The sequence below is a fragment of the Podarcis cretensis genome (assembly GCF_951804945.1).
Source record: "Podarcis cretensis genome assembly, chromosome: 10".
In the NCBI taxonomy this organism is placed as follows: Eukaryota; Metazoa; Chordata; class Lepidosauria; order Squamata; family Lacertidae; genus Podarcis; species Podarcis cretensis.
This window is the reverse complement of record NC_137179.1, coordinates 69,818,556-69,845,660: the sequence shown is the minus strand read 5'-3', so window position 1 is coordinate 69,845,660 and position 27,105 is coordinate 69,818,556. Positions and strand designations below refer to the sequence as shown.

Genomic DNA, 27,105 nt, shown 5'->3' with positions numbered 1-27,105 from the left:
CAAGGGAATAGTAACAATATTGGAAATTGGCATATGCTGCCACCTTATGGAAGACACTGTCATGTTGAGATAACTAAAAGATGAGTACCGAAAAATCTATTTCGCTCTTTGAGGAGAGTTTCCCCATGTATGAAAAGGCGGATATTTTGAGGTCTCTTACATTTGTTGTATTCATGATAATTTTAACCCCCTTGCTTTTTATACGGAGTGGTTCATTTGGAGTTTTGAAGTGTGTGGTTGGTAATATGCTATGATATGAGGACTGCTTATCCTTTAGTTTCTGCTCTCAGTTTGATGTGTTAATTTTAACCTACAAAGCTTTATGTTCAGGACCTCAATCCCACAAGGGGTGCCTTTCCTCGTACGAACCTACTTGGACACTGTGGACTAATCCACACTTGTCATTTAAAACGTTATAAATGCGTTATTAAAAGGTGACATCAGACAGCTCTGCAACGAGCAAGCGACAATGGGAAACTCTTTTTAAACTTTATATAACTTTTTTAAAAAAAAGGTTTAGCAGATCAATGTAGATCCAGCCTCTGTTTGTTATCAGAGGTCCTTCTCAGTGTGCCTTCTCTAAGGGCGGTGCAGAGGGTGGCAACATGAGAATGGGCCATCTCAGAGGTGGCTTTCCAGTATGCCCGATACCATCATTGTTTGCTTTAAGCTGCCAGGCTAAAATATTTCTATTTATTCAGGTATTTGACTGTGAATTGGGAGTACAGTGTTTGGTGTGTTTTTCCTCGTACCTTAAGTGGTCAGTTAATCATTGGAAGCCGTGTTTACTAGGAAGTTATTACTCGCACAGTACCATAGCTGTCAACTTTTCCCTTTTCTTGCGAGGAATCCTATTCGGAATAAGGGAATGTCCCTTAAAAAAGGGGGAAAGTTGACAGCTATGCAGTAGGTGCAGTAAAACTTTCTTCCTGAAGAAAGGGTTGCAGCAGATTTTAATTAGTAACTTGCCCAGGGACCCTAGCTTGTTTCCTGCTGCTGGGCGCAAGCATGCCTCGACTCCTTCCACAAGTGACTAATACACGTGTCAACCTCGACTCGCTTTTGTTTTCTTTCCGCTGCCAACAAGCTAACACGGCTATCCGTCTTGAAATGTGAGTGCAGACCTTGGGAGATTCCTGCATGGCAAGGGGTTGGGATGGGTTCCTCCCCAATGCCACAGTTCTAGGGGCAAAGGCGGGAGTTTCATTCGACTCGCTCGCAAAGCCGAGCTTCCCCCTCGGAGGCGCAAGGCCCACTCAGCATCCCAGGCGCCTAATCGCCGCGGAGGCTGCCCTTCGCGAGGGGCCGGCTTCACATCCCCCTCGTGCGCCTGCGCGAGCCGCGCTAGGCGTCCTCCTCTGCTAGGCGGGTGGGACACGCTGCGTGCCCTTTCCCGGGACCTGGCGTTCGGCGAGAGGCCGGCTTCGCTTCTCCTCCGTGCGCCTGCGCCAAGAGACCTCCGCCGCCAGGTTGGGTGGGTACGCTGCGTGCCCTTTCCCGGGACCCTGCCGTCGGCGCGAGGCTCCACTTTCCCCTTCTGCGCCTGCGCAAGCTTCTGCTGCGTACGTACTGGCACGTTCGGCGTGCCCTTTCCCGAGACCTGGCATTCGCGCGGAGGCCTGCTTCGCTTCCCCGCCGCGCGCCTGCGCGACTCGTCGCCGCAGCCGCCTCAGAGAGCGGCCGGGCGGAGAAGGGCGAAGCTTGAAGGTGCTTGGCGCTGAGGCGGCAGCGACGCTGCCCGAACGAGGCCGACATGCAGAGCTGGAGCCGCGTCTACTGCGCTCTCGCCCAGGTAGCGGCCCGAGGCGGGCGGGCGGGCGGGCGGGCGCGGAGTGGAGGAGCGGCGGGCCTCACCTCAGGCGACGCCCCGGCGAGGCCGCGCTCCGACCTTGGGCCCGGTCGGGTCTGGGCGCCTCTGGCAGGCAGCTGTTCAACAGGGGAAGCTCCGAGGCGGAGCACCTGCTTGGCGGGCGGGGAGCCGCTCCAGGTCGCGGCTGTGAGGGGGAATCGGCCGCCCAGGAGGCCGCTGTGCTCCCCCCATGGGAGTCCCGTCGTGGCTACAGCCGCCCCCGAGGTCGATGGGGCAGGGGTCATAGAGTCATAGAATCCTAGAAGAGACCACAAGGGCCATCGAGTCCAACCCCCTGCCAAGCAGGAAACACCATCAGAGCACTCCTGACATATGGTTGTCAAGCCTCTGCTTAAAGACCTCCAAAGAAGGAGGAGACTCCACCACACTCCTGGGCAGCAAATTCCACTGTCAAACAGCTCTTACTGTCAGGAAGTTCTTCCTAATGTTTAGGTGGAATCTTCTTTCTTGTAGTTTGGAGCCATTGCTCCGTGTCCGCTTCTCTGGAGCAGCAGAAAACAACCTTTCTTCCTCCTCTATGTGACATCCTTTTATATATTTGAACATGGCTATCATATCACCCCTTAACCTCCTCTTCTCCAGGCTAAACATGCCCAGCTCCCTTAGCCGTTCTTCATAAGGCATCGTTTCCAGGCCTTTGACCATTTTCGTTGCCCTCCTCTGGACACGTTCCAGTTTGTCAGTGTCCTTCTTGAACCGTGGTGCCCAGAACTGGACACAGTACTCCAGGTGAGGTCTGACCAGAGCAGAATACAGTGGCACTATTACTTCCCTTGATCTAGATGCTATACTCCTATTGATGCAGCCCAGAATTGCATTGGCTTTTTTAGCTGCCGCGTCACACGGTTGGCTCATGTCAAGTTTGTGGTCAACCAAGACTCCTAGATCCTTTTCACATGTACTGCTCTCAAGCCAGGTGTCACCCATCTTGTATTTGTGCCTCTCATTTTTTTTGCCCAAGTGCAATACTTTACATTTCTCCCTGTTAAAATTCATCTTGTTTGTTTTGGCCCAGTTCTCTAATTTGTCAAGGTCGTTTTGAAGTGTGATCCTGTCCTCTGGGGTGTTAGCCACCCCTCCCAGTTTGGTGTCATCTGCAAATTTGATCAGGATGCCCTTGAGTCCATCATCCAAGTCGTAGTGCTGCGACGTGGGGCGCCCTGAGGCCGAAGAAAGAGCTGTGTTTTAGGCAGTGATCAGCCCGTATGGTCTGAATTGCAGAGTTGGAAAGGGACCACGGGGGTCATCTATTTTTATTTTATTTTATTCAGTGAATTTATATACCGCCCTTTACCCGAAGGTGTCAGGGCGGTTCACAGAACAAGGTCAACATATAAAGCCCCAGCAGATATAATCAAAATAAAAACAACAACCCAATAACACTACACCAAGAGCCACAAAAGGGCGTAGCATCTAGTCCAACCCTCTGCACTACAGGAATCTTTTGCCCAACGTGGGGCTCGAACCCACTGCCCTGAGTTGGAGCATCTCTTGCTCTACCAATTTAGCCCTCGCAGACCAAACACTGTTTGGTGTAAGATAATTTTTGTGTGTTCCTTTATCATGGAATTGTAGGGTTGCAAGGGATCCGGAGAGTCATCTAAATCCAATTCTCTGCAATGTAGGAGTCTCAACTTGCAGCTCCCCCCCCCAAAAAAAAAATCCACTTTGAAACCATACCGGACCCTGCTTAGCTTTGCAAACAGCCCTAGCTGTTTTATTGGGGCACCAATATGAAGTTTTATTCGCCGCTATGAAGTTTTTATTGCTGCTGCAGCAGCAGCACAACAACTGTATGCTGTCATCTGCTCCAGAGTGGCAACAAAACGCTGCAACTGTCCCACCGGTTTGATTTCACCCTCAAAGACACACAACTCCATTGCCTCCTGAGACAGATGGATTTCAACAAGAAGGTGAAGCTGTCCGCTCCGGCTTGTTATGCACATGGAACTTTGGGGCAAGCCAGAGGAAATAAGGCCACACAACTTCAAAAGCCCAACAGCTGTTAGTGCTGTGGTGGCCATTTCATAGAATTGCAGCATTGGAATTGGACCATGAGTGTCATCTAGTCCGACCCCCAGCAATGAAGGAATATTTTGCCAAATGGGGGGGGGCTCAAACCCATGACCCTAAACTTTAAGAGTCTCATGCTGTACTGACTGAGCTATCCCAGCAGGTGTATTGCACCTTGCATCTAGTCTAAGCTGCAGTATACCGTATTTTTCACTTTATTAGATGCACCAGACCATAAGACGCACCTGGTTTTTAGGGGAGGGAAACAAGAAACAAGAAAGCAATGCAAAGCATCCTGGGCTAAGAGGGAGCGCACCGATCCCTCTTGCCCTCCTGGCTTCAGTGAAAGCAAGCCTACTGGCTTTCCCCCCACCTCCTGCAAGAGCTGCGTGCTCTTTAAAGGGAGCGCGGCTCTTGGGGACTTTTGCGGGAGGTGGGCGAAGGGACAGAGCCGTATGCTCTGTCCCTTCCCCCACCTCCCGCAAAAGCCAGGGGTAGCCACGCGAAGGCTCCCCGCTGCCCTGCGGAGGCTTCGCGCCGCTAAGGCAGAAGCTAGAACAGCTAGAGGGAGCGCTGTCAGGGGAAGCCCGGGTTTCCCCCACCAGCCCCAAAGAGCGGCTCAGAAGCGTGCCGCACTCTGGCAATTTAGCTCCAGGGACCACACATTCGCTCCATAAGACGCACAGACATTTCCCCTTAGTTTTTAAGAGGAGAAAAGTGCGTCTTATGGAGTGAAAAATACAGTATATGCTGCTGCTTCTCTCTCTGCTGGGGTGGGTTTTAAGTTCCCCCTTAGCTGAGGAGAAGGTATCAGGGTAGTTTGAGAGAGGCAAGGAGGACTCTGCTACTGTTTTGACCGCCAAGTCATATTGCCTGTGCTGGTGGGTGGTGAATGGGTTTGGCATCTTTATATGTGGTTGCAGCAAACCTAAGCAAGAAACATGGGCTGGTAAAGGGGGATTGCAGCAGCTTCCTGCAAATTTATTCGTACCATCTCTTTTTTAAAAAACAAGAAGCCCCCTTTGACTTGGCAATCCTTTGATCTACTTAATTCTACTTTGCATTACTTGTTTCTTTTTATAGCTTCTGCATCTGAGCTTGTAGAGAGGCTTATTCCTTTGACTTTTCCAGGAGAAGAATTCAAAAAGAACGGGCTCTTCTGTCGTATTCTGAAGTAAAGGACATATATTGTTCGCTGTTCTGCACTAGAGAGTATCGCCTTATGATAAGAGATGCCAGGCGGTCTGCGAGGCCTTTTGCATTCTCCACAGAGACCTTTGGTGTTCAAAAGTTGTCAGTCTTTGTATTTTCTAATAAGTCAGAGGTCAAAAAGAAGCGAGGAAGTGTTGACTTGTGGATTTATCTGTACATAGACTTTGCCACTTCCTATCAGCAGTGAAAGGCAATGTTCAGAATAGGTGCTCATTAGAATAGATTTCCGTGGAACTTTCCCAACATTTATTTTTCTAACTCCAGCAGCTAATGATGCATAAGTGTTGCTCAGTGTGCAGAAATCACACAAGTGAGGCAGGGTTTTTACCAATACACTGTGATAATTTCCATCCCACCCTGGTTGTTTCAAATGATAAATACAGATATTGAGGATCTGAAGAAGAAAATGACCCATAGAAAGTATGCCTCCTTAGGAACTAAAATGGGAGTACAAGTGAAGGTTTTAAAATGAATATTGAATTTCAATGAGTTTAGTTAATCCTGTGAATAGCAATTTGTTTCTTTAATACATACACTTTCCTTATTGGAGAACATAAATATATTTCTTCTTGTTTTTCAAATCAGAGAAGCCATTTTAACCGGATCCAGCCTGGCTTACAAGGCATTTCTGTAGTGCCTTTAAGAACCTATGCTGACCAAGGTAAATATTATGTAACTTTAAACATTACATTCAAATGGCACATCAAACTGTACAATTAAATATTTTGGGTCATTGTTTCACCATTTCTGCCTATGTGATGTTTCTCAGGATTATTAAGATGTTACTACACTGTGAAAAGTTGTATCATTGCCTGACCAACACATGAAGATTGCTTCTCCACATTTTTTGTGGTAGCAATGCAGATTCCAGAAGAGAAGAGAAAAAAAAAATTCCCTTCAAGATACATGGAAGTAGTGACTGGAAAGGATCAGGCCCCTTTTCCATGTATTTGAAAGGAAAATACAGTTGAAATACCACAAACATTGTGTTACAATACCTCAAGCTTACCAATGTATTTTTGTGATATTAGCTATAATAAAAAAAAGATGATAAATAACAATTCTGTAGCCATGGAAGACTGATCGGTTAGATTGCTTACTTGGATTGTTGTATCAGTTGTTATTGTTCCTGTATACTTTTTTTTTACTGAAATATCTTTTAGTGGACTATCTTGCATTATTATGTTGTACACTGTCTTGGTAACTTCTGGTTTTAAGTCAGTATATAAATCATTTTAATACAGTGGTGCCCCGCAAGACGACTGCCTCGCAAGACGAAAAACCCGCTAGACGAAAGGGTTTTCCGTTTTGGAGGCGCTTCGCAAAACGAATTTCCCTATGGGCTTGCTTCGCAAGACGAAATGTCTTGCGAGTTTTTCCGACTTTTTCCCCCTTTCCCCCCCCCTTTTTCTAAGCCGCTTATCTGCTTATCCGCTAAGCTGATAAGCCGCTAAAAGCCGCTAAGCCACTAATAGCGCTAATCCGCTAAGCCGTCAATGGGCTTGCTTCGCAAGACGAAAAAACCGCTAGACAAAGAGAATCGCGGAATGGATTCTTTTCGTCTTGCGAGGCACCACTGTAAATATGTAATAATGTAAATGTCCTCATACATCTCTTAAGTATGTGCAATTAATTGCATTGGAACACATGCAAATGTACTTTGATTGCATTCCAATCAAAATTAATGCAGCACTGGTAGATGACATATTCAGAAACTTTCTTCTTTTTAAATGGAAAGAATTGCATTGCTTTCTTTTTCTCATTTTAAAGAATAGGTAGAGGGATTGTATTCAAGAAAGATACTCTGGGCAGACCCACTGAAAAAAATGGACTTAGTCATGCCTGTTGATTTCAGTGGATCTGCTTCGATGGATCACACAACCCTATGTGATCTTTTTCTGTCTGTGAAATATTTCACTGGAAATTTTTTAAATGTAAAATATTTTCTTACATCTTCCACATCTTATAAACATCTGACATCTTTTTCTGTCAGTTGATGCCGATGTTACTGTCATTGGATCTGGCCCTGGAGGGTATGTTGCAGCAATCAAAGCTGCTCAACTTGGCTTTAAGGTAAGGAAACAGGATGAGAAGAATCACATAATGTAGCCGTGGCGCAGATAATCTTGCAGTTGTGGTTCTTGCAATTATGTCAAAAAGAAGATGACCATTTGTAGCTTGGCCGTCTGTATCTTGACGATGCAAATTGGATGGCTTTAAAAGAGGATTCCAGGCATAGGCAAACTTGGTCCTCCAGATGTTTTGGGATTACAACTCCCATCATCCCTGACCACTGGTCCTGTTAGCTAGGGATGATGGGAGTTGTAGTCCCAAAACATCTGGAGGGCCGAGTTTGCTTATGCCTGGATTAGGCAATTTGATTGAGGGCAAGACTATCAGTGGCGAATAAACATGATGGCTATGCTCTACCTGTTAGAAGCAGTATGCTTTTGAATACCAGTTACTGGAAACTGGAAGGGGGAGAGTACGGGTATCCCATCAGCATCTGGTTGGCCACTGTGAGAAAGCTCAACTAGATGGGACATTTGCCTAATCCAGCAGGATCCCTTGTGTTCTTCTAAATTGACTGCACTCTAAAGAACCTGCTATACAAACCTGGGGGAAAGAGTTGTTTGTTGAACAAAAGCTGTGTCACATTGGAAAGGTAATGTGCAGACTTCACTTGGCACAGTTAGGAGGCTAAATATGCCAGATACATCTAATAAATAGAGAATACACATTATAGCAGGCTCATTTTGAAATAAAAGCTTTAAGAATAAACTCTTCAGCAGTGTGTCTCTCATATAGAGATGTGGCTTTTATTATGTAGTAGACAATATGGTGTCTTCGAAGCAGATAAGGTTATATCAGATATTTCTTCAGAAGATCTGTGATGCTCTGTTTCTCTCTAGCAGTGATGGAGAACTTACGAGTCTCTAGATGTTGTTGCAATTCAACTCTGATCATCCCTGGTCAGAATAGCCATTGGTTAAGAATGACGGGAGCTGTCTAACAAAATGAAAGTTTTCCCATTAGAAAAAATTCTTATAGGAGTGTTCTAAAAAAGAAAGAAAAAAGAATGAATTGTTTGAAAATAAAAGTGCAGGAACCCATTGTGGCCTATTTGATCTGTGGCGGGGAGACTGTTTTATGAAAATTCCTTTTGCTTTTAATTCTTAGACTGTCTGTGTGGAGAAGAACGCAACACTAGGAGGGACCTGTCTGAATGTTGGATGCATACCTTCTAAGGTAGGTACAGTTTTTAGTTCTCACCTTGTGCTGTATCTAGCTTGGAGGAACATCTACATTCATTTTTGCACAGAAGTACTACGCAGGTGGCACTGTGGGTTAAACCACAGAGCCTAGGACTTTATGATCAGAAGGTCGGCGGTGCGAATCGCCGCGATGGGGTGAGCTCCTGTTGCTCGGTCCCTGCTCCTGCCCACTTAGCAGTTCAAAAGCACACCAGTGCAAGTAGATAAATAGGTACCGCTCTGGCGGGAAGGTAAACGGCGTTTCCGTGCACTGCTATGATTCGCCAGAAGCGGCTTACTCATGCTGGCCACATGACCTGGAAGCTGTACACCGGCTCCCTCGGCCAATAAAGCAAGATGAGCGCCGCAACCCCAGAGTCGGCCACCACTGGACCTAATGGTCAGGGATCCCTTTACTATTACTACCGGGGCTCATCAGCTTCATGGTGGGAAAATACTTAATCAAATCTGCATCGTCATCGTCATCATAATTTTATTTGCATTCTGTCTTTCCATAGTTAAAGCCCTGAAAAGATTTATGCCCAGGAATGCAAGCATAACAGTCATAAATAAATAAAGCTCTTCAAAAAGTACACAGCCAGGGCAAACTTACCCATAGGCACTAGGGGTGCAAGGCATCCAGGAGCCAGGCTCTCAGGGGCGACAGGGTGGGAGTCCAGGGGTGAGATTTGGAGTCTGGGGGTTGAAGAGCCAGGCCAGCCGCTGCGAAGCGGAGCAGAGTCTGTCGAGCATCGCAGGCTTTTCTGCTGCGGGTGCTGAGGCATCCGGCCTGCTCCGCCCTCCTGTGTGCCTGGATTGGCGGGCCGTTGAGAGGCTCGCAGCTTCCCTCCCAAGCCTCTGTGGGGATTGCTCTCCCTCCTTCCCCCCACCCCACAGCGGCATGGGAGAGAGTTGCATGCCCCCCAAAAGCTCAAAAACTCTGAGCTGCCCCCCTAAAAAAGCTCAACAACTTTGGCCTCCCCCCCAAAAAATGGCGCTGGGCAGTTTTTTGCACCCTGGCACCGCATATGCCAAAGATGGCCTTGTACACAGCTGAACTGAACAATTTCCACATAAAAATCCCAGAAGATCTAAAAATAAAGATACAAAAAAATTTAATATCAGCAACAGCAACAAGAACTCCTAAACAGTATCCCTACCCAAGAGTCTGTTCAGCAGCTTCAGCTTTTGTCAGTCAGGCCTCCACTATCTCAGGCCAAGTGGGAAAAGGCAGGGAGCAGGTCTTCCAGGACTCACAGCCAATATGGTCCCACAGTATGAGAAGTCATGAATTGTCGTTTTGCAGTAGCTTTGGTGTGTTGGCTAGTGTGTCAGACCATAATTAGGAGAGAGAGGCTGAGCATGGAAACTCAAGAGTGACCTTACGTGAATTGTAGCTGTGAGGATTAAATGGATGTGGGAGAATCAGGTACCTGAAGCCCTTGGAGGAAGGGCAGGGTGGAAATGTAACAGATATTAGTATTCAGTTTTTAATGGGATTATATCCTTCTCAACAGAAGAAAGGAATGTGATAAGGGAAAGACTACAGTTATTAAAATCTGAGTTATGTATGTCCTTTTATTTATATAACCAAACAAGTTTATTAGGTGATCCACAGCCAGCAAAAAAAAAAAAAAAGTGCACAGCTTTACTTCTGGAATTAGACATAGAATGTCCACAGGAGCAAATAAATCTGTGGTTTAAATCCAAGAATTTATTTTTAAATATGCTACAAAGAAGGTAGTTGTCTTTTTATTCTGGAATCTGGAATCATTTTCTTTGAGAATCTTTGTGACTTCCCAACTAATTGGATAGAATTAATGCCAAACACGAACCCTATGCTGCTGCTGAGTTGATATTGCTCCTTTGTGTTGTTGCTTAATTCCTGGTGGTTTTGTGAAAGTGACATGCTTTCAAGAGTCCAGCTCAGGGGTCAGCAAACTTTTTCAGCAGGGGGCCGGTCCACTGTGCCTCAGACCTTGTGGGGGGCCGGACTATACGTTGCCATGATTATGACCCACTTTTTTGGCAAAAACCCTTATTGGGACCAACCCAAACATTGCCCAAATGTGATTTTTTTGGGGGGAGAGGGTGTTCCCTCATACACCCACACTGCTTCCTTTGCGTTTTACGCATTGACAATTATTATTTCTCTCGTAGTGGGGGGCTGGGGTAAGTGCGCCATTCTTGTCAGCCCTGGAGAGTGTATGCGCATGCGTGGCTCAAGGGAAAAGCCGTTGGCTACACTAAGTCAGGCCGGCACCGCTCAGGCAAAAATGTTCTTTTCCCCACGTGAGGGAAGATGAGGCAGCGGCTGTTTACTTTTCCATGTAGCTAATGAGCGGCCTCCCCAGCAGAGTGCAGAACTGCTTCAGAGCGCAGCCACCGAGGCTCTCCCCACTTCCTCCAGCGGGAAGCACCACCGTCACAAGACACTGGCGGGCGCCGCTCCCGAGGCACCTCTGAGCCCCTGCCGCCATAACTGCCCTTCCTGAAGTCAGTCACTGGCAGCTCCATGGTGGAAATCGAAACTGTGGCTCCTTTTCCCTCTTCCCCATCTCCTACCCCAGAAGAAAAGATTTCTGTGCGCGCATCACGAACGGAGAAGGGGCTTGTCTCAAGCAGCTGTCCGCCTCATTTTTGACCCCCAAGGCTGGCTGAGTTGCAAAAACCATTGTGTGCGCACTATGCCGGCTGCCTGGATTCCCGGACCGTCCACGGGCCGGATCTAGAAGGCAATTGGGCCTGATCCGGCCCACAGACCTTAGTTTGCCAACCCATGGTCCAGCTACACGAAAGATGGCACTAAAGGAAAACCTGTGGAAAATTATCTACAGGTGGTATCACACACCAGTGAAACTAGCGAAGATTTATAAGTTGAAGGATAAAAGATGCTGGAAATGTAGAGAGGTAGAAGGTGACCTCTACCATATGTGGTGGTCGTGTTATAAAGTGAGAGGCTTTTGGGAATCGGTTTATAATGAACTTAAAAAAATCTTGAAATATACATTCCCCAAAAAGCCAGAAGCTTTTTTGTTAGGAATGGTCAGTAAAGAAATTAAAAAAGAAGATAAGAGAATTATGTTAGCTCAAAATTGTAAATTAGAAGTAATACCCAACATAAGTGATTGGCAGGTTAAAATGATAAATTATGCTGAGCTTGATAGAATATCAGGAAGATTAAGGGACCAAGACGAACAGAAATTTCATGATAATTGGAAGGAATACTTAATGTATATGGAATCTCCCCTTCATGGATCACTGCCTTGCCGTGGCGAAGGGGCTTGAAGAACTCAGAGAAGCTATGAACTATGCCGAGCAGGGCACCCAAGATGAACAGGTCATAGTGGAGAGTTTTGACCAAACGTGATCCACCTGGAGGAGGAACCGGCAAGCCACTACAGTATCCCTGCCAAGAAAACTCCATGGACAAAGATAACAGGCATATAAAAGTTAGCAATAGAATGGGAAGAACCAGAGATCTGTTCAAGAAAATTGGAGATATGAAAGGAACATTTCGTACAAAGATTTCCATAATAAAGGACAAAAGTGGAAAGGACCTAACAGAAGCAGAAGACATCAAGAAGAGGTGGCAAGAATACACAGAGGAATTATACCAGAAAGAAACGGATGTCTCATATACCCCAGGTAGTGTGGTTGCTGACCTTGAGCCAGACATCCTGGAGAGTGAAGTCAAATGGGCCTTAGAAAGCACTGCAAATAACAAGGCCAGTGGAAGTGATGGTATTCCAGCTGAACTATTTAAAATTTTAAAAGATGATGCTGTTAAGGTGCTACACTCAATATGCCAGCAAGTTTGGAAAACTCAGCAGTGGCCAGAAGATTGGAGAAGATCAGTCTACATCCCAATCCCAAAGAAGGGCAGTGCCAAAGAATGCTCCAACTATCGCACAATTGCACTAATTTCTCACGCTAGCAAGGTTATGCTTAAAATTCTACAAGGAAGGCTCAAGCAGTATGTGGACCGAGAATTCCCAGAAGTGCAAGCTGGATTTAGAAGAGGCAGAGGAACCAGAGACCAAATTGCAAACATGCGCTGGATTATGGAGAAAGCTAGAGAGTTCCAGAAAGACATTTACTTCTGCTTCATTGACTATGCAAAAGCCTTTGACTGTGTCGACCATGGCAAACTATGGCAAGTTCTTAAAGAAATGGGAGTGCCTGATCACCTCATCTGTCTCCTGAGAAATCTCTATGTGGGACAAGAAGCTACAGTTAGAACTGGATATGGAACAACTGACTGGTTCAAAATTGGGAAAGGAGTACGACAAGGCTGCATTTTGTCTCCCTGCTTATTTAACTTATATGCAGAATTCATCATGCGAAAGGCTGGGCTGGATGAATCCCTAGCCGGAATTAAGATTGCCGGAAGAAATATCAACAACCTCAGATATGCAGATGACACAACCTTGATGGCAGAAAGTGAGGAGGAATTAAAGAACCTTTTATTGAGGGTGAAAGAGGAGAGTGCAAAATATGGTCTGAAGCTCAACATCAAAAAAACGAAGATCATGGCTACTGGTCCCATCACCTCCTGGCAAATAGAAGGGGAAGAAATGGAGGCAGTGAGAGATTTTACTTTCTTGGGCTCCATGATCACTGCAGATGGTGACAGCAGCCACGAAATTAAAAGACGCCTGCTTCTTGGGAGAAGGGCAATGACAGGCCTAGACAGCATCTTGAGAAGTAGAGACATCACCTTGCCAACAAAGGTCCGTATAGTTAAAGCTATGGTTTTCCCAGTAGTGATGTATGGAAGTGAGAGCTGGACCATAAAGAAGGCTGATCGCCGAAGAATTGATGCTTTTGAATTCTGGTGCTGGAGGAGACTCTTGAGAGTCCCATGGACTGCAAGAAGATCAAACCTCTCCATTCTGAAGGAAATCAGCCCTGAGTGCTCACTGGAAGGACAGATTGTGAAGCTGAGGCTCCAGTACTTTGGCCACCTCATGAGAAGAGAAGACTCCCTGGAGAAGACCCTGATGTTGGGAAAGATGGAGGGCACAAGGAGAAGGGGGCGACAGAGGACGAGATGGTTGGATAGTGTTTTCGAGGTTACCAGCATGAGTCTGACCAAGCTGCAGGGGGCAGTGGAGGACAGGAGTGCCTGGCGTTCTCTGGTCCATGGGGTCACGAAGAGTCGGACACGACTAAACGACTAAACAACAACAACAACATATGGAATCTAAATCTCAGGTGACACTGGCAGGGTTGAAATAACTCTAACAGCGGGAAAGGCCTATGTAAAAGAGTTTAAAAGTACGCGACTATATAATTTATTCGATACTTACCAAAGGAGTGGAGGGAAGTCCAAGGAGACTAACTCAGTTATGTATTTTATTTATGATTTGTGAAGTGGATATAATTTGTATAAGGTATGTGGTGGATTTTCTTTTTTTGTTTATGTTTTTTCTGTGTATATGTGCAATATGAATAAAAAATTGATACCAAAAAAAGAAAAGAAACTGACCACTAATGGAGCATTGGTTCACACATGCACCTATGTCACTTGATTACTTCATGACAAGCAGCTGATTGTGTGAACTGACTACCTTGAAGAACATTGCATTTGAGATAATGTGAATTGATAAGGAAGTTCTTTGTGGAAACTTATGTAGTCCATTCAGGCTTCCATTCATTTATTCATTCAGTCATCAAGTGCAGAACATGGTGGTGTTTTCCTGAAGACATATTAATAACCAATGTGAAATTACTTCATTCTGATCTTAGGATAAATAGTAGTGATGTCATACTATAGCAAGGGTGACTTAACCCATGCTCATCCAAATGTTGTTGGACTCCAACTCCCATCAGCCCCAGTCAGTCCGACAATATCTGGAAGGCTGCAGGTTAGCCACTCCTGAACTTCAGTACAATACTACAATATACCCTGTGGAAATTATGTGCTTAGTTTAATTTTGTTTTATGTTACAGGCCTTGCTAAACAATTCACACCTGTATCATTTGGCCCATGGAAAAGACTTTGCTAGTAGAGGAATCGAGGGTAAGTATGAAATACCATCTGTTGACATTCCAAATATCCTGGTTTTGCTGTGCTAGTGCATAGTGAGATAATTTACGGGATTGGATATTGGGTTAGACTGCTGCATCCTCTTAAGATAGTGTAAAGCCCTAAATATAGGGAGTCTATTCTACATATTTAACAGGATGTTAATTAAATTAAAATTATATATACCGAGAAACTTGCCAGCCAGGCCAATACTTAGCTGGAATCCTGTACAATCCTTTGGTCTAAGCTACTGGGTAGAATATTGTCCGTGAGTTGCTCTTGTCCGTAGAGGAAAGGGCAAAAGACTTAAATTTTGATAGAAAGAATTGTGCTTAACATTCCTTGCGCACAGCACGGCTTTCACATGCTTCCTGGTGCAGCCCTGTGTTCCGTTCCTGCTGCTCCTGTGGGTGGGATTTGATAAATCACTGCTTGATTTAGAGCAGGTGGGAGAATAAGCAATGTTCTTCCACCCTCTGCATGAAAAAGCAGGATGTTCCTTGGCTTTTGAAGGCTTGCTTTTCAATTTTGTTCTAAATAAAAATAAAAATTCAGGGAAGCAACCTAAAATGCCCCTAGAAGGGTCAGGTTATTCCATGGCTATGGTCTTGATTCTGATCTAAGCAAACTTAAATCATTGGAAAATATCTATATTTAAGCCAATTTTATAGGCCTGCTTCTCTTTCTTTTAGTCACCATCCCATGCAATGTGTATTAACCTGTCTGTTGAGTTCACAGAAATAACCATAAGATTTTAAAGCAAGAAGCAGACTTTATTTTTGGATAACGTTTGTTGTGACAGGCATCTTCTTAGAAGAGGCATGCTCTCCTATGTGAAGGAAAGGGGAGGAGGGCTTTATTTAAGAAAAGTGGTGCTGGTGTATTACACCTGATTAATCAGAGACACCTTTTAAATGGATAGATTGAAATGATAAATAAACTGAACATTGTTTTATTATTCAAGACGTTTGTATTCCCCCCTTTTAATAGTGCTTTCAAGGTAGTTAACAAATGAAAAGTAAAACAAATTAAAATTACCAAGTCCAGAATGTTACAGAATAGTCTATCAGTAAAAAAGCAATTAAGATATCACCAGCAGCATAAAGGGTACATCTTCCACTAAAAGCTTGGAATAATAGTCCGAGCTTGACGGCACCTCACACTTTTCAGTTCTGGTGCCATGAGAATGTTCCTGGGGAAGGGTCTGCAGAACTGGGGCCCAGCCACAAGCCAGTCCTTGTCCACAGCCACCACATTTTATCTCACAGCAGGGTCTTTTGTGGAAAAGCTCCAAGGAATCCTCTGATACAACTTCAGTATTGTAGGGTACACCCAGGGGGGTAATGGAGATACATGAAGGATGGAGATATTGGTGTCTTAAGTTAATAAAACTTGCTAGATGTTTCACTGAAACATCTAATAGAACTGTAAGAACTTTGCTATGTGCTTAAGTCTGCAAAAATAAAGTGTGTTGCATTTGCACATATTTATATAGTTACAGGACTCAAACTGAATTTAGAGAAGATGATGGAGCAGAAAAGTGGTGCAGTCAAGGCCTTAACAGGGGGAATTGCTCACTTGTTTAAACAGAACAAGGTACGTCTGGACTCTGAACCAAAAGCAGTTTACTGCTTGCGCTATTCCTGGCCATTTCTTAGTTGCTTTAGAAGTTGGTGCCAGTGTAAGTTGCCGCTTTTCTATAAGTGGTTGCCAGAACGGCAGCCCAATTTTCAATTCATCACATGGAGGATGATACGCAAGTCATACGGGGAGTGGACCCATTTAAATCGATGGGTGCAGAATGCCGTGGTGAGACTCCTTACGGGCTCCTCGCTGCGGGATCACATTCACCCAGTGCTATACCAGCTGCACAGGCTCCCGGTGGAGTACAGGATCAGGTTTAAGGTGCTGGTTTTAACCTTTAAAGCCTTATATGGCCTAGGACCCTCATACCTGCGGGACCGCCTCTCCTGGTATGTCCCACGGGGGACCTTATTATTCAAACAAAAACATCTTGGAGGTCCCGGGCCACAGAGAGGTTAGGCTGGCCTCAACCAGAGCCAGGGCTTTTTCGGCTGTGGCTCCAATCTGGTGGAACGCTCTGTCACAAGAGACTAGGGCCCTGCGGGGCTTGACATCTTTCTGCAGAGCCTGCAAGACAGAGCTGTTCGACCAGGCCTTTGGTCAGGGCACAGCCTGACCCCCTCCTTTGGCAATCCTCACAGAACTCTAGCCCAATGGTTGCCATTAATCTGATTTTAACTGATTTTATAATGAACTGATTTTAGAATGTTGTATCATTTTACTGTTGTTAGCCGCTCTAAGCCTGGCTTCGGCTGGGGAGGGCGGGATATAAATTTGTTGTTGTTGTTGTTGTTGTTGTATTGCCTGAGGGTGATTAACGTTGGCTATTGCCCATAAATTAGTGGTTTTAATCCCATCTTCAAATCTAAACTGGTAGTTCTTGGTGAGAGAAGCCAGAGCAATAATTAACTCCCTTTGCTCAGAAATATAGTCTGAACATGGTCAAATACATCCCCGAAGAACCATAGGATGAAGTATTCTTAACTTGGTTAGGATATCATGGGCTGCATATCCACTAGCAACTGCTGAAGGTAGAAGCCCCATCAATATGTGTGCTGTTTACAGTTTCCCCTGTTCTTTAAAGGCTTGCCAGCCATCTAATCTGCTTCATATGTAGGCCAAGCTTCCTTTCAAAGTGAAGATATTTATTTATATACTTCCTTCACACTTTTAAAAACAGGTGGCTGGCTGGCAGCCTCCTGGGTGTTCTTGGGAATCACTGGGACCTGCATGCTGATAGGATAAAGTTGTAATCGTTAAATGCACGGAAATTTAAAGAGTTGTTTGCTTAGATTAAAAACACTAGTGTGTGCCACAATAAAAAACTGAAACATCTCATGTGTGCCCTGTGTCACAAAAAATACAAAAAGCTTTTTACTCCATCAACCTCTGTGTATCAGATTTCAGTGCCTCCTTTTAAGCAGGGTAAAGAATAAGATTGCTGCAACCTGAAATGTTTCTTAGTTGATTTTGTTTAACAAGAGCTTTCTTTTTTGAAGGTGACACATGTTTCTGGGTTTGGAAAAATAACTGGCAAAAACCAGGTCACCGCAACAAAAGATGATGGCAGCACTCAGGTCATTAATACAAAGAACATCCTCATAGCCACTGGCTCAGAAGTAACACCTTTCCCGGGAATTACGGTATGACTTGATTTTTAAACTTTTTTACTAGTGTGCTCACTGCTTACTTGCCATTGATTGACTGCAAAAATGGGCCAGCAAACCCACATTTTCAGCTGTGTTTGACACCCCCTGAGTCAAGAAATCTCCCTGCTTAACATTGTATTGGGATCAGAAATTCTTAACCCTTTTCTATACCTGCAGCAGATAGTTCTCAGGTGCTATTGTTTGGTCATTTAATATGTTGCATTAACAAGTTATAATTTTCCAGCGACAGGGATGTCAAATAGAAACATTAGTATTCTTTGTTGCTTCTGTTTTCAGTCTTATTTATGTTACCTTCCATAGGTGTAAGAATCATGCTAGTTTGCTAGGACTTGAGTTGCATGTGCTGGCAAATTAGGCTGAGGTCCCTTCACCTTGCACAGCTACAGCAAAGGTAGGCTTGTGCGATGAAGGGAGGCTGTAGCTAGGCAAAGAGTTGTATCCACTGAAGTCCATTGAAATTAAAAGGCCCAAGTTAGTTCTGCCCATTCCATTCAGGGCGTCTCATCTGTGTGACTAATGTATACAATCCAGAATGAGGAGGATCATTTCTGGAAAAGTGCCATCAAGAGTTGCTTGGTCTGGAGAACGGTTTCATTTTCTAGCTGCCTCTGTCCTGTGCTGAGGTAACTAGTTGAATGGCAAGAATAATGCACTGAAACAACAAAGATTAAGCCAGGCTCCTAAGTTGAAATGTAATAGCAAACCACACTTGATAGGAAGCCAAGATTTGTAAACCAGCAGCAAAACATGGTTTCAAATAGTGGTTTGTTGCCCTGAATTAAACCATGGTTAAGTTCAGAGAAACCATAATTAGGCCAGGTCAAACTTTTCTTCCTTATGGCCAGAGGTGTTTGCAACATGCAAACTAGCTCAAATATATAAAAAGGTAAAGGTAAAGGTAAAGGTACCCCTGCCCGTACGGGCCAGTCTTGACAGACTCTGGGGTTGTGCGCCCATCTCACTTAAGAGGCCAGGGGCCAGCGCTGTCCGGAGACACTTCCGGGTCACGTGGCCAGCGTGACATCGCTGCTCTGGCGAGCCAGAGCCGCACACGGAAACGCCGTTTACCTTCCCGCTGGTAAGCGGTCCCTATTTATCTACTTGCACCCGGAGGTGCTTTCGAACTGCTAGGTTGGCAGGCGCTGGGACCGAGCAGCGGGAGCGCACCCCGCCGCAGAGATTCGAACCGCCGACCTTTCGATCGGCAAGCCCTAGGCGCTGAGGCTTTAACCCACAGCGCCACCTGCGTCCCCCAGCTCAAATATATATTGTGCAACAAATCCCATTTGCAGATACAAATAGGCTAAACACACACCATGGTGTGGTAGCTGTTAAATATTCACTTCTGATGTCAGAGGAAATTGGGTGTGTTCATGGTGGTATGGCTGCTGTCTTACATATTACCTTGAAAAAAATGTTGGCATTTTATACACAGTGTATGCTTTTATACAAAAGTCTCATATTTGGGGGGGGATATATTTTTCTTTTAAATTTGTTTAGATTGATGAGGATACGGTTGTATCATCCACGGGGGCTCTTTCTTTGAAGCAAGTCCCTGAAAAAATGGTGGTCATCGGTGCAGGAGTCATTGGTGTGGAACTGGTAAGAAGTGCTCTACCTCCATTAAAATGTTTTCAGCGTCTGTCACTATTCCCAGTTGACATGCGAAAAAATATTTCTGGGCCTCATGCAGTTGCCTGTAGGGGTCTATTGGGTGGTGGCAGTCACGCAAACCAGTCAAGGTACTAAGGAAACATGGGTTGAATAAACCAGTGCCCTTCTATGGGGGCTGCTTATACGGCTGTTACAATTCTTGCAATCATAGAAATAGTTTTCCAAATGGCAACAGTTGAGCAAATAGCAGCAGCTGGCACGTGGAGGTGCCACGCCATCCAGGCTTTATTTCTAGGCCGTTCTGGTTTGCAGCCTTGCATGCTTGCACGATCGAACACATGGGGCTTAGTGAATATTTGCACAGGGCTGATATATAGCAGGGCTTCTGCAGGACTGGAAGCCTTTGAATTACGATAAAAAATTCTGCTGTTATTCCAAGACCTATCGGGGAAGTTACCCTCCAGAAGATGTTGTAATTGTAATTTATTATTTGTACCCCGCCCAACTCCCATCAGCCCCAGCTAGCATGGCCAGTGGACTCAGATGATGGGAGTTACCACACGTTCCCCATTCCTGGTTTATTGTGTTCCCAGTTAAGGAAATTTATCAGTCAGTGAAATTGTCATGAAAGTGTAGCAGGCGTTGTGCAAAAGATTACAAAACATTCCCGGTTTAAAGATTTCTGGTGGAGTTTAAAAAGATTACAAAACATTCCCGGTTTAAAGATTTCTGGTGGAGTTGAATCTTCCATGATTGCCATTAGTCAGATTAATTTGTAGCAAAAGCTACACAGGAGCTATAAAATCACTCCCTCTCTCTTTTTTTAAAAAAAAATTAAAGTAAAAATGGGCTTGTTTACATCGCAGGGTTCAGTCTGGCAGCGTCTCGGTGCAGATGTGACAGCTGTGGAGTTCTTGGGCCACGTAGGTGGATTGGGTATTGATATGGAAATATCTAAGAACTTCCAGCGTATTCTCCAGAAGCAAGGCTTTAAATTTAAACTGAATACTAAAGTTACCGGTGCTACCAAGAGACCCGATGGAAAGATTGATGTTTCGTAAGTATGTATGCAACTATGTAAATATGTAACTTAAAGAAACGGGTTGTCTTCTCTTTATAAAACCTAAATTAGCCCCAGATCAGATATGGGATCAAAGGAGTGGTGGAATTACTGGCATCTATATACAGTTGTACCTCATTTTGTGGCCGGGGTCCGTTTGCGGAGTGGTTTGTGCTTCTGTACATGCACGGAGTGTGATTTAGCGCTTCTGCACGTGCGCAAGCAGCAAACCCAGAAGTAACCTGTTCCAGTACTTCCGGGTTTGCTGCGGATGTTCGCCGGAATGGACACTAGACAAGACGGACGTTCACGGAGGTATTACTGTATATGAGACTGGTTCTTAGGCTATTTCAAATATATTTTCATCTCTGGAAACATGTTTACAGAATTGTAGCTATTGGCATGGAAAGTGTATATTGTAGAATCAAATATACTGGGTTGTATCCCTGCTGACCATTGGCTAGGCTGGATGGGGTTGATGGATGTTGGGAGTCCAACATCTGCAGAGCTACCGCTGACATAGGTGATGTAATCCATTAGTTTATGCTTAAAAAAAAACACAACACAGACAAGTCCTCTTGGAGCTGCTAATCTTGGATAATGACAGTTACATATGCCTCTTACACTGCACAAATTGAAATGTTTCTAATGTAATAGGCATTGGCATCCTGTTCACATGTTCAAAATCTTACACGAGTTGCATGTTTTATCCCTCAGAATTAAAGTGGCTGGATAAAAACCACAAAGTTTAAACTTGCATTTGTTATTCTCTCGATGTGTAGACTCTATGCATTTCACAAAATTCCTATGCCATTTGATTGTATTGTTTGTGGCACAGCTGGCAAGATTCAGAAAAGAGCTGGACAATGCGTAGTTGAAACAATTCGAAGGGGGGTTTAAGAGATAATCCCACCTATTCATTATAGACAAGGTGGTGTTGTGACAGTTATGAGACGATTATAACATTTCTTTCGTTTAAGCTGTTTGTTGGAGAACTGCTGTAGTCACTTATTGTGACGTGAATGTAAATACATGTAAATCTAGTATGGCTTAACCATAATTTGCTGTAGTTTTGCAGGGCCTTGACATATTATCCGCGTAACGACCCATAACTGTTAGATAAAAAGGAGTGATCAGGATTCAGTGACAACAGGTGTACTAGCAGTATGTTGCTTCTCCATTCATGAGGACTGCCCTACTCCGTCTCCCCCAGGATTGAAGCTGCTGCTGGTGGCAAGGCAGAAGTGATCACTTGTGACGTACTTCTGGTTTGTATCGGGCGGCGCCCATTCACTAAGAATCTTGGCCTGGAAGATGTGGGTATTGAACTAGATAATAGGGGAAGAATCCCGATCAACAACAGATTCCAAACCAAAGTCCCAAAGTAAGTGAAGTAATCAGATGGGTTGTTGGGCTGTTGGAAATTGTTTTTTCTGAGTTGCTATTTTGAGTTTAAATTTAAGGTTCAGTTGCATTAGCAAGATGGGTATAAAAACTGGATGTAGTTTAACGTGGGAGCATTGGTTAAGTGGAGGAAGATTTATACTGTGTCAGATTGTTACAATCTCCTCTTTTGGCTTGTGTTACTCTTGCTTTCAATCATAATATATGCTAGAAAAGGATGACAAGAACAAGCCCGTTGGCATTTACCTTTGGGTTAAAACGAGACTGCAGCTCAAAGTCATTTTACCTTAAAAAACGAAAGTTTCAAATTAGATTAGAAATTTGACTCTTTGTTGTATTTTTATTTTATTTTTAGCCTGTTCCATGTATATTCAGGACAATGGGTCAAACGCTGCTGTTACAGTGCACGTTTTTATGTCTATCTGCCTGTTTTTCTTTACTTGGCAGCATCTATGCTATTGGCGATGTAGTTGCTGGACCGATGCTTGCTCACAAAGCGGAAGATGAAGGTATTTTGTGTGTTGAAGGAATCGCTGGAGGTGCAGTTCACATTGACTACAACTGTGTGCCCTCGGTCATTTACACACATCCTGAAGTTGCCTGGATTGGAAAATCGGAGGAACAGCTGAAAGAAGAGGTACTATTTGTAGTTTATTCTGTCCGCTCATAGTAGAGCAGTGTGTCTATGCCCTGGTTTGCATGTGTCACTAAGCCAAACCACAGCTAAGCAGCTAAGTATTTGCTGCAAACGTCTCAGCCAGTTTGCTCCTCACCCAGTAGTCCTGCTGCCCAGAGCTAAACCATAGCTTAGCTTAGAACAGTGGTTCTCAACCTGTGGGTCCCCAGATGTTGTTGGACTACAACTCCCATCATCCATGAGCTCTGGCATCATCAAATGTTTATTCGGCTTTACGCCCATCATGACACACAATACAAAAAAACAAATCAAACAAAACAGCGGATTCGTACAAGCCACAAGTAGTATAACACAGTTCACAACTCACAAGGACAAATATTAGCCATTCATAAGAAAAGTTTAAGATTAAGATTAAAATTAAAAAAAAATTGCACTACACTAAAATCAATATCTGATGTCGTTATAGAAAATTCTTATAACTATCAATAATCAGCTAACATTCCATTCCGTCTCTTGTACGAGAGGACGGCTGTTAGGAATTTAGCAACCTGTAGGGTAATATAAGGATCCACATCTTGAAGAACCCAGGCAAGCTGTAGGTCTACTGGTTTGTCAGCCATTGGCTGGATTATGGAGTTTAGTATGCTAGCACGGGCTGAACTGTACAAAGGGCAGATAAACATAACATGATGTAGAGATTCAGATGTTTTCATTTCACATGAGCTCTGGCCTTGCTAGGTAGGGGTGATGGGGGTTGTAGTTCAACAACATCTGGGGACCCACAGGTTGAGAAAGGCTGGCTTAGAATATCATCCAAACCACAGGCTCTTGCTCCAGACAACCCATGAATTTTAAGAACTTTTCAGACTCCTGAAGGTATTTTTTGCTTTCAACTGCTTTGAGCTTCACTAAAGAATTATTATTATTATCTATCTATTAAATTTGTATACCTCCCCCCAGGTCTCGCCACATAAAATCACAACATAAAAACATAAAAAACAATGACAAAAACAACCCAATAATCTCCTCCTTTCTACAACATGTTTTAAAAGGGCATTGGCGTTCAGCAGCGGTTAGCACTGCTCTCCTTTTTTGTTCGGATCATTTGTGATGCTGTCTTCTTTTCAAATCTATTTTTAACTTTTGCATTAAACCATGGTTCGTTCAGGGGAGGCAAACCACCAGCCTGGGTCCAGACATAAAGCTAAACCAAACTATGGCTTAGTGCCAAGTAACACTGCACCAGAACAGCTGGGGGGAGGAGTGGAGCAATACGATTTATTTTTTTTACTGTGAGTACCTGAATGCTTGTGCTTTAACACTAAGATAAAGGTAAAGGTAAAGGGACCCCTGACGATTAGGTCCAGTCATGACCGACTCTGGGATTGCGGCGCTCATCTCGCTCTATAGGCCAAGGGAGCCGGCGTACAGCTTCCGGGTCATGTGGCCAGCATGACTAGGAACACTAAGTTAACCATAGCTAAATACGATGTGCAAACTGGACCTGCATTTCTTTTGGAGCAAAGGGCAGAATAATGGATCTGGCAGTAGCAACAATGTGCTTGAATATCAGTGTTTCAATTTATAGCGGAGAGGAGAGGGAGGCTTTCATGATGGGCCCCCCTCCCAGTTATTGTTTTAGATAGCTATAGAGCAGCCATAAGTCCACAAAGCCGGCTGCTAGGAATCATAGTTGTTGTTCAGTCCTGCTCCCAGAAACAAACCACTGATAAAAACTTTCGGAAGTGAGAACCCCATGGATGTTGGAAACAATGCTGCTGCAGTTCTGAATGTTACATACGTGGTGTCATACGTGTCTTCTGAGTGCTCTTCAGTTTTCCTGCCTTTTGTCTCAAAGTAGCAAGTGCTTTTCTGTAAGGTTCTGTTACGGCAGCCCCAGTGGGAAGAAAACAATTTGGGGAAAGGGGCTGTTTTGAGAGCGCCACTGCCTTAAATCAAGTGTCCACTTCCCACTCCATATTCTTAAGCAAGTGCAGCAGTTTCTGCACATGGATCTATAATGGTCATGTCTTCTTCGGACCTCACGAAAATGTAAAGTGTACTGCACCACATCTGATGGCAGGGTTGCAACTCCAGGACTGAAAATATTTGTGTTTGGGAGGCGGCTAGGATAAAACCCTCTCCCGGACACCTAGTTTTCTATGTAGGAAATACTTTTGTGTGGAGCAGGATGTGAGCAGCCCTCCCTAACTTGGCCTTTCGGAGCTCAGATGCAGCGAACTGCCAGAGAAGTCATACTTTAGTTTTTCTGCCAGGTGCAGGAGATAATGTCCAGCTTCTCATAACTGTCTTTTGCTTTTTAGGGGGTAGAATACAAGATTGGCAAGTTTCCTTTTGCTGCCAACAGCCGAGCTAAGACCAACGCTGACACAGACGGCTTGGTGAAGATGCTAAGTCACAAAACAACAGACAGGATGCTGGGAGCGCATATTTTAGGCGCAGTGAGTACTATGCAGAATCTGCACATAGTGCTTCAGAATCTTGAATATATTTGGTTGGTTCTGGTGGACAGGCGTTCATAATATGCAACCATGTATACTTCTGGCCTCTAAGCATTTGCTGGTGGCTTGTAAGATTTCAGAAAAATGTCTATACAGTGGTGCCTCGCAAGACGAAATTAATCCGTTCCGTGAGGCTCTTCGTATAGCGGTTTTTTCGTATTGCAAAGCAAGCCCATTGACAGCTTAGCGGATTAGCGCTATTAGCGGTTTAGCGGCTTTTAGCGATCAGCTGTTAAGCGGCTTATCAGCGGATCAGCTGATAAGTGGCTTAGCGGCCTAGGAAAAGGGGGGGAAAAGGGGAAAAAACCAGCAGGAACTCGCAAGACATTTCGTCTTGCGAAGCAAGCCAATAGGGAAATTCGTTTTGCGAAGCGCCTCCAAAACGGAAAACCCTTTCGTCTAGCGGGTTTTCCGTCTTGCGAGGCGTTTGTCTTGCGGGGCACCACTGTATCCCCAAATGTTTACCACACCTCAGTTGCTCTTCTTACATTTCTCTTGGTGTTCTGTGTACCTTTTACTTCCATAATTCAAGAAGATAACCTAAGAATGCCACAACAAATGATGGATTCATGGACATTTTAAATAAACACATGCCTTCTTGCATAACGTAGTCCACTGCAGAATTTGAATTTTTTTGGGATTGCAGATTTAAGGCTTTTCACATGCTGGCTCCTAAATCCCCAGTCATGGTGTGCTATTACCATGTGCCACTACCAAGTGTGCGGCACAGTGGACTTTGCCACAGTTTTGTGTTGTATGATTTTTCTCTTACTCCATGCTTCTCAGTCTGAGGTTTTGACAGTCATGGCATTCGCCAGCAGAATGCAATTCTTTAAAAACAAACAAACAACAAAAGCAAACCAGAACATGAAAAACCCCATCATGCACACTGTGTTCAGAGCACTCTGTGTGCAGTGATAATAGCATATAATTTGGTCTTATGCACAACTTTAAACATCCTGAGCGTCTCAACTTTCATGGGTGTGATGTTTTTTTAAATAGCATGTCTCCAGTCCTTATGTCTATGAAGCTATGCTTGAAAGCATGCAAACTGGCATCTAAACCCAGATTTATGATACTATTACATACAAATATAAGAAGCCAATGGCATCTTAGAAGTGGTGTTCCCCAGTTGTTTTCTCTCACACGGTAATAACTCTTCGAAGATGGCAGCTGATGAAATATGCAAATGTATAATATGTAAATCTTGTTTTCCCCCCTAAACAGTATTTGCATAATTTAATGAAGATTTCATTGACAGCCCTAAGCCTTTGCTAGATGTATAGTTGCTTAACTTAAGCATTTAATGCAAATCAGATTTGACACCAAATTTTGATAATCTTTTTAAAAATACAGAATACACAGAGCTCTATTTATTGTTCTCTGTACCTCCGCTTTTAATTTTTTCTCGTACATTTATTACTTGTATCATAATAATTCCCCCCCTCCAGGGTGCTGGAGAAATGATTAATGAAGCTGCTCTTGCAATGGAATATGGAGCATCATGTGAAGATGTTGCCAGAGTTTGCCACGCACATCCAGTAAGTTGGTGTGAGCTGTCTAGTCATTTTTGTCTCTCTGTGGGTTAATTGAAGATCCACATAATTGCAAGGTTCCCCCCCCCAATTGTTGTTTAGTTGTGTCCGATTCTTCGTGACACCCCCCCCCCCAATTACCTTTTCCTAATTACTTTCTTTTGTTCTCAACAGACTGTGTCTGAAGCCTTCAGGGAAGCCAATCTAGCAGCATCATTTGGCAAAGCGATCAATTTCTAAAGCAAAACACAGAAAGCATATTTTCCTTTGAAAACTGTCAGAAGGCTTTGTGAAAAGCTGAGTCATTTGAAAACTTCTGGGACTTAACTAAGTGAACTTTTCTTTTCAACATGAGCTATTTAAACAGATTTGGGGTTGGGAAATCACCCAACAGCTGTACATTAAGTATGTTTGCTTGTTTTGTACATTCTAGGTTTCTGCAGAAGACAAGCTACAGCAATGACAGCTTAAGATTGTAGCGTGCTTAAGAAGAGTCCATCATGTACTCGGGCAAAATATAATTATCGATACTATCCAGTGTTGCTGTTCTGTCATTGCTGAGGAACTGATACTGTAATATCATGATACTTAAAATATGCCTCTGTCACCTTTGCACAATGCTGTCGTGGTAATTTCAGTGAGAGGGATAGCAATAGGTTTCAACGCGTCACAATCTTTTTAAAGTTATTTTTTAACCAA

The 27,105-nt window shown here is 44.2% G+C and overlaps 1 protein-coding gene across 1 annotated transcript; it reads left to right on the top strand.

Annotated features, from left to right (window-relative positions):
- The first annotated feature begins 1,632 nt into the window (after positions 1-1,632).
- Positions 1,633-27,105, top strand: DLD (dihydrolipoamide dehydrogenase). The gene is made up of 14 exons (XM_079993678.1): positions 1,633-1,792; positions 5,681-5,756; positions 7,089-7,168; positions 8,276-8,344; positions 14,305-14,374; positions 15,876-15,976; positions 17,464-17,607; positions 19,135-19,236; positions 20,115-20,305; positions 21,522-21,692; positions 22,160-22,349; positions 24,674-24,811; positions 26,323-26,412; positions 26,581-27,105. Exons 1-14 carry the CDS (start codon positions 1,754-1,756, stop codon positions 26,644-26,646), a joined length of 1,527 nt encoding a protein of 508 aa, XP_079849804.1. The 5' UTR covers positions 1,633-1,753; the 3' UTR covers positions 26,647-27,105.

What these genes read in the sequence shown, in the direction of transcription:
- DLD (XM_079993678.1), top strand. Translation starts at nt 1,754, where the DNA reads ATGCAGAGCTGGAGCCGCGTCTACTGCGCTCTCGCCCAG. An exon ending in AAGAACCTATGCTGACCAAG is followed by an intron (nt 5,757 to 7,088) that starts GTAAATATTATG and finishes TTTTTCTGTCAG; the next exon opens with TTGATGCCGATGTTACTGTC. An exon ending in ACTTGTTTAAACAGAACAAG is followed by an intron (nt 15,977 to 17,463) that starts GTACGTCTGGAC and finishes TCTTTTTTGAAG; the next exon opens with GTGACACATGTTTCTGGGTT.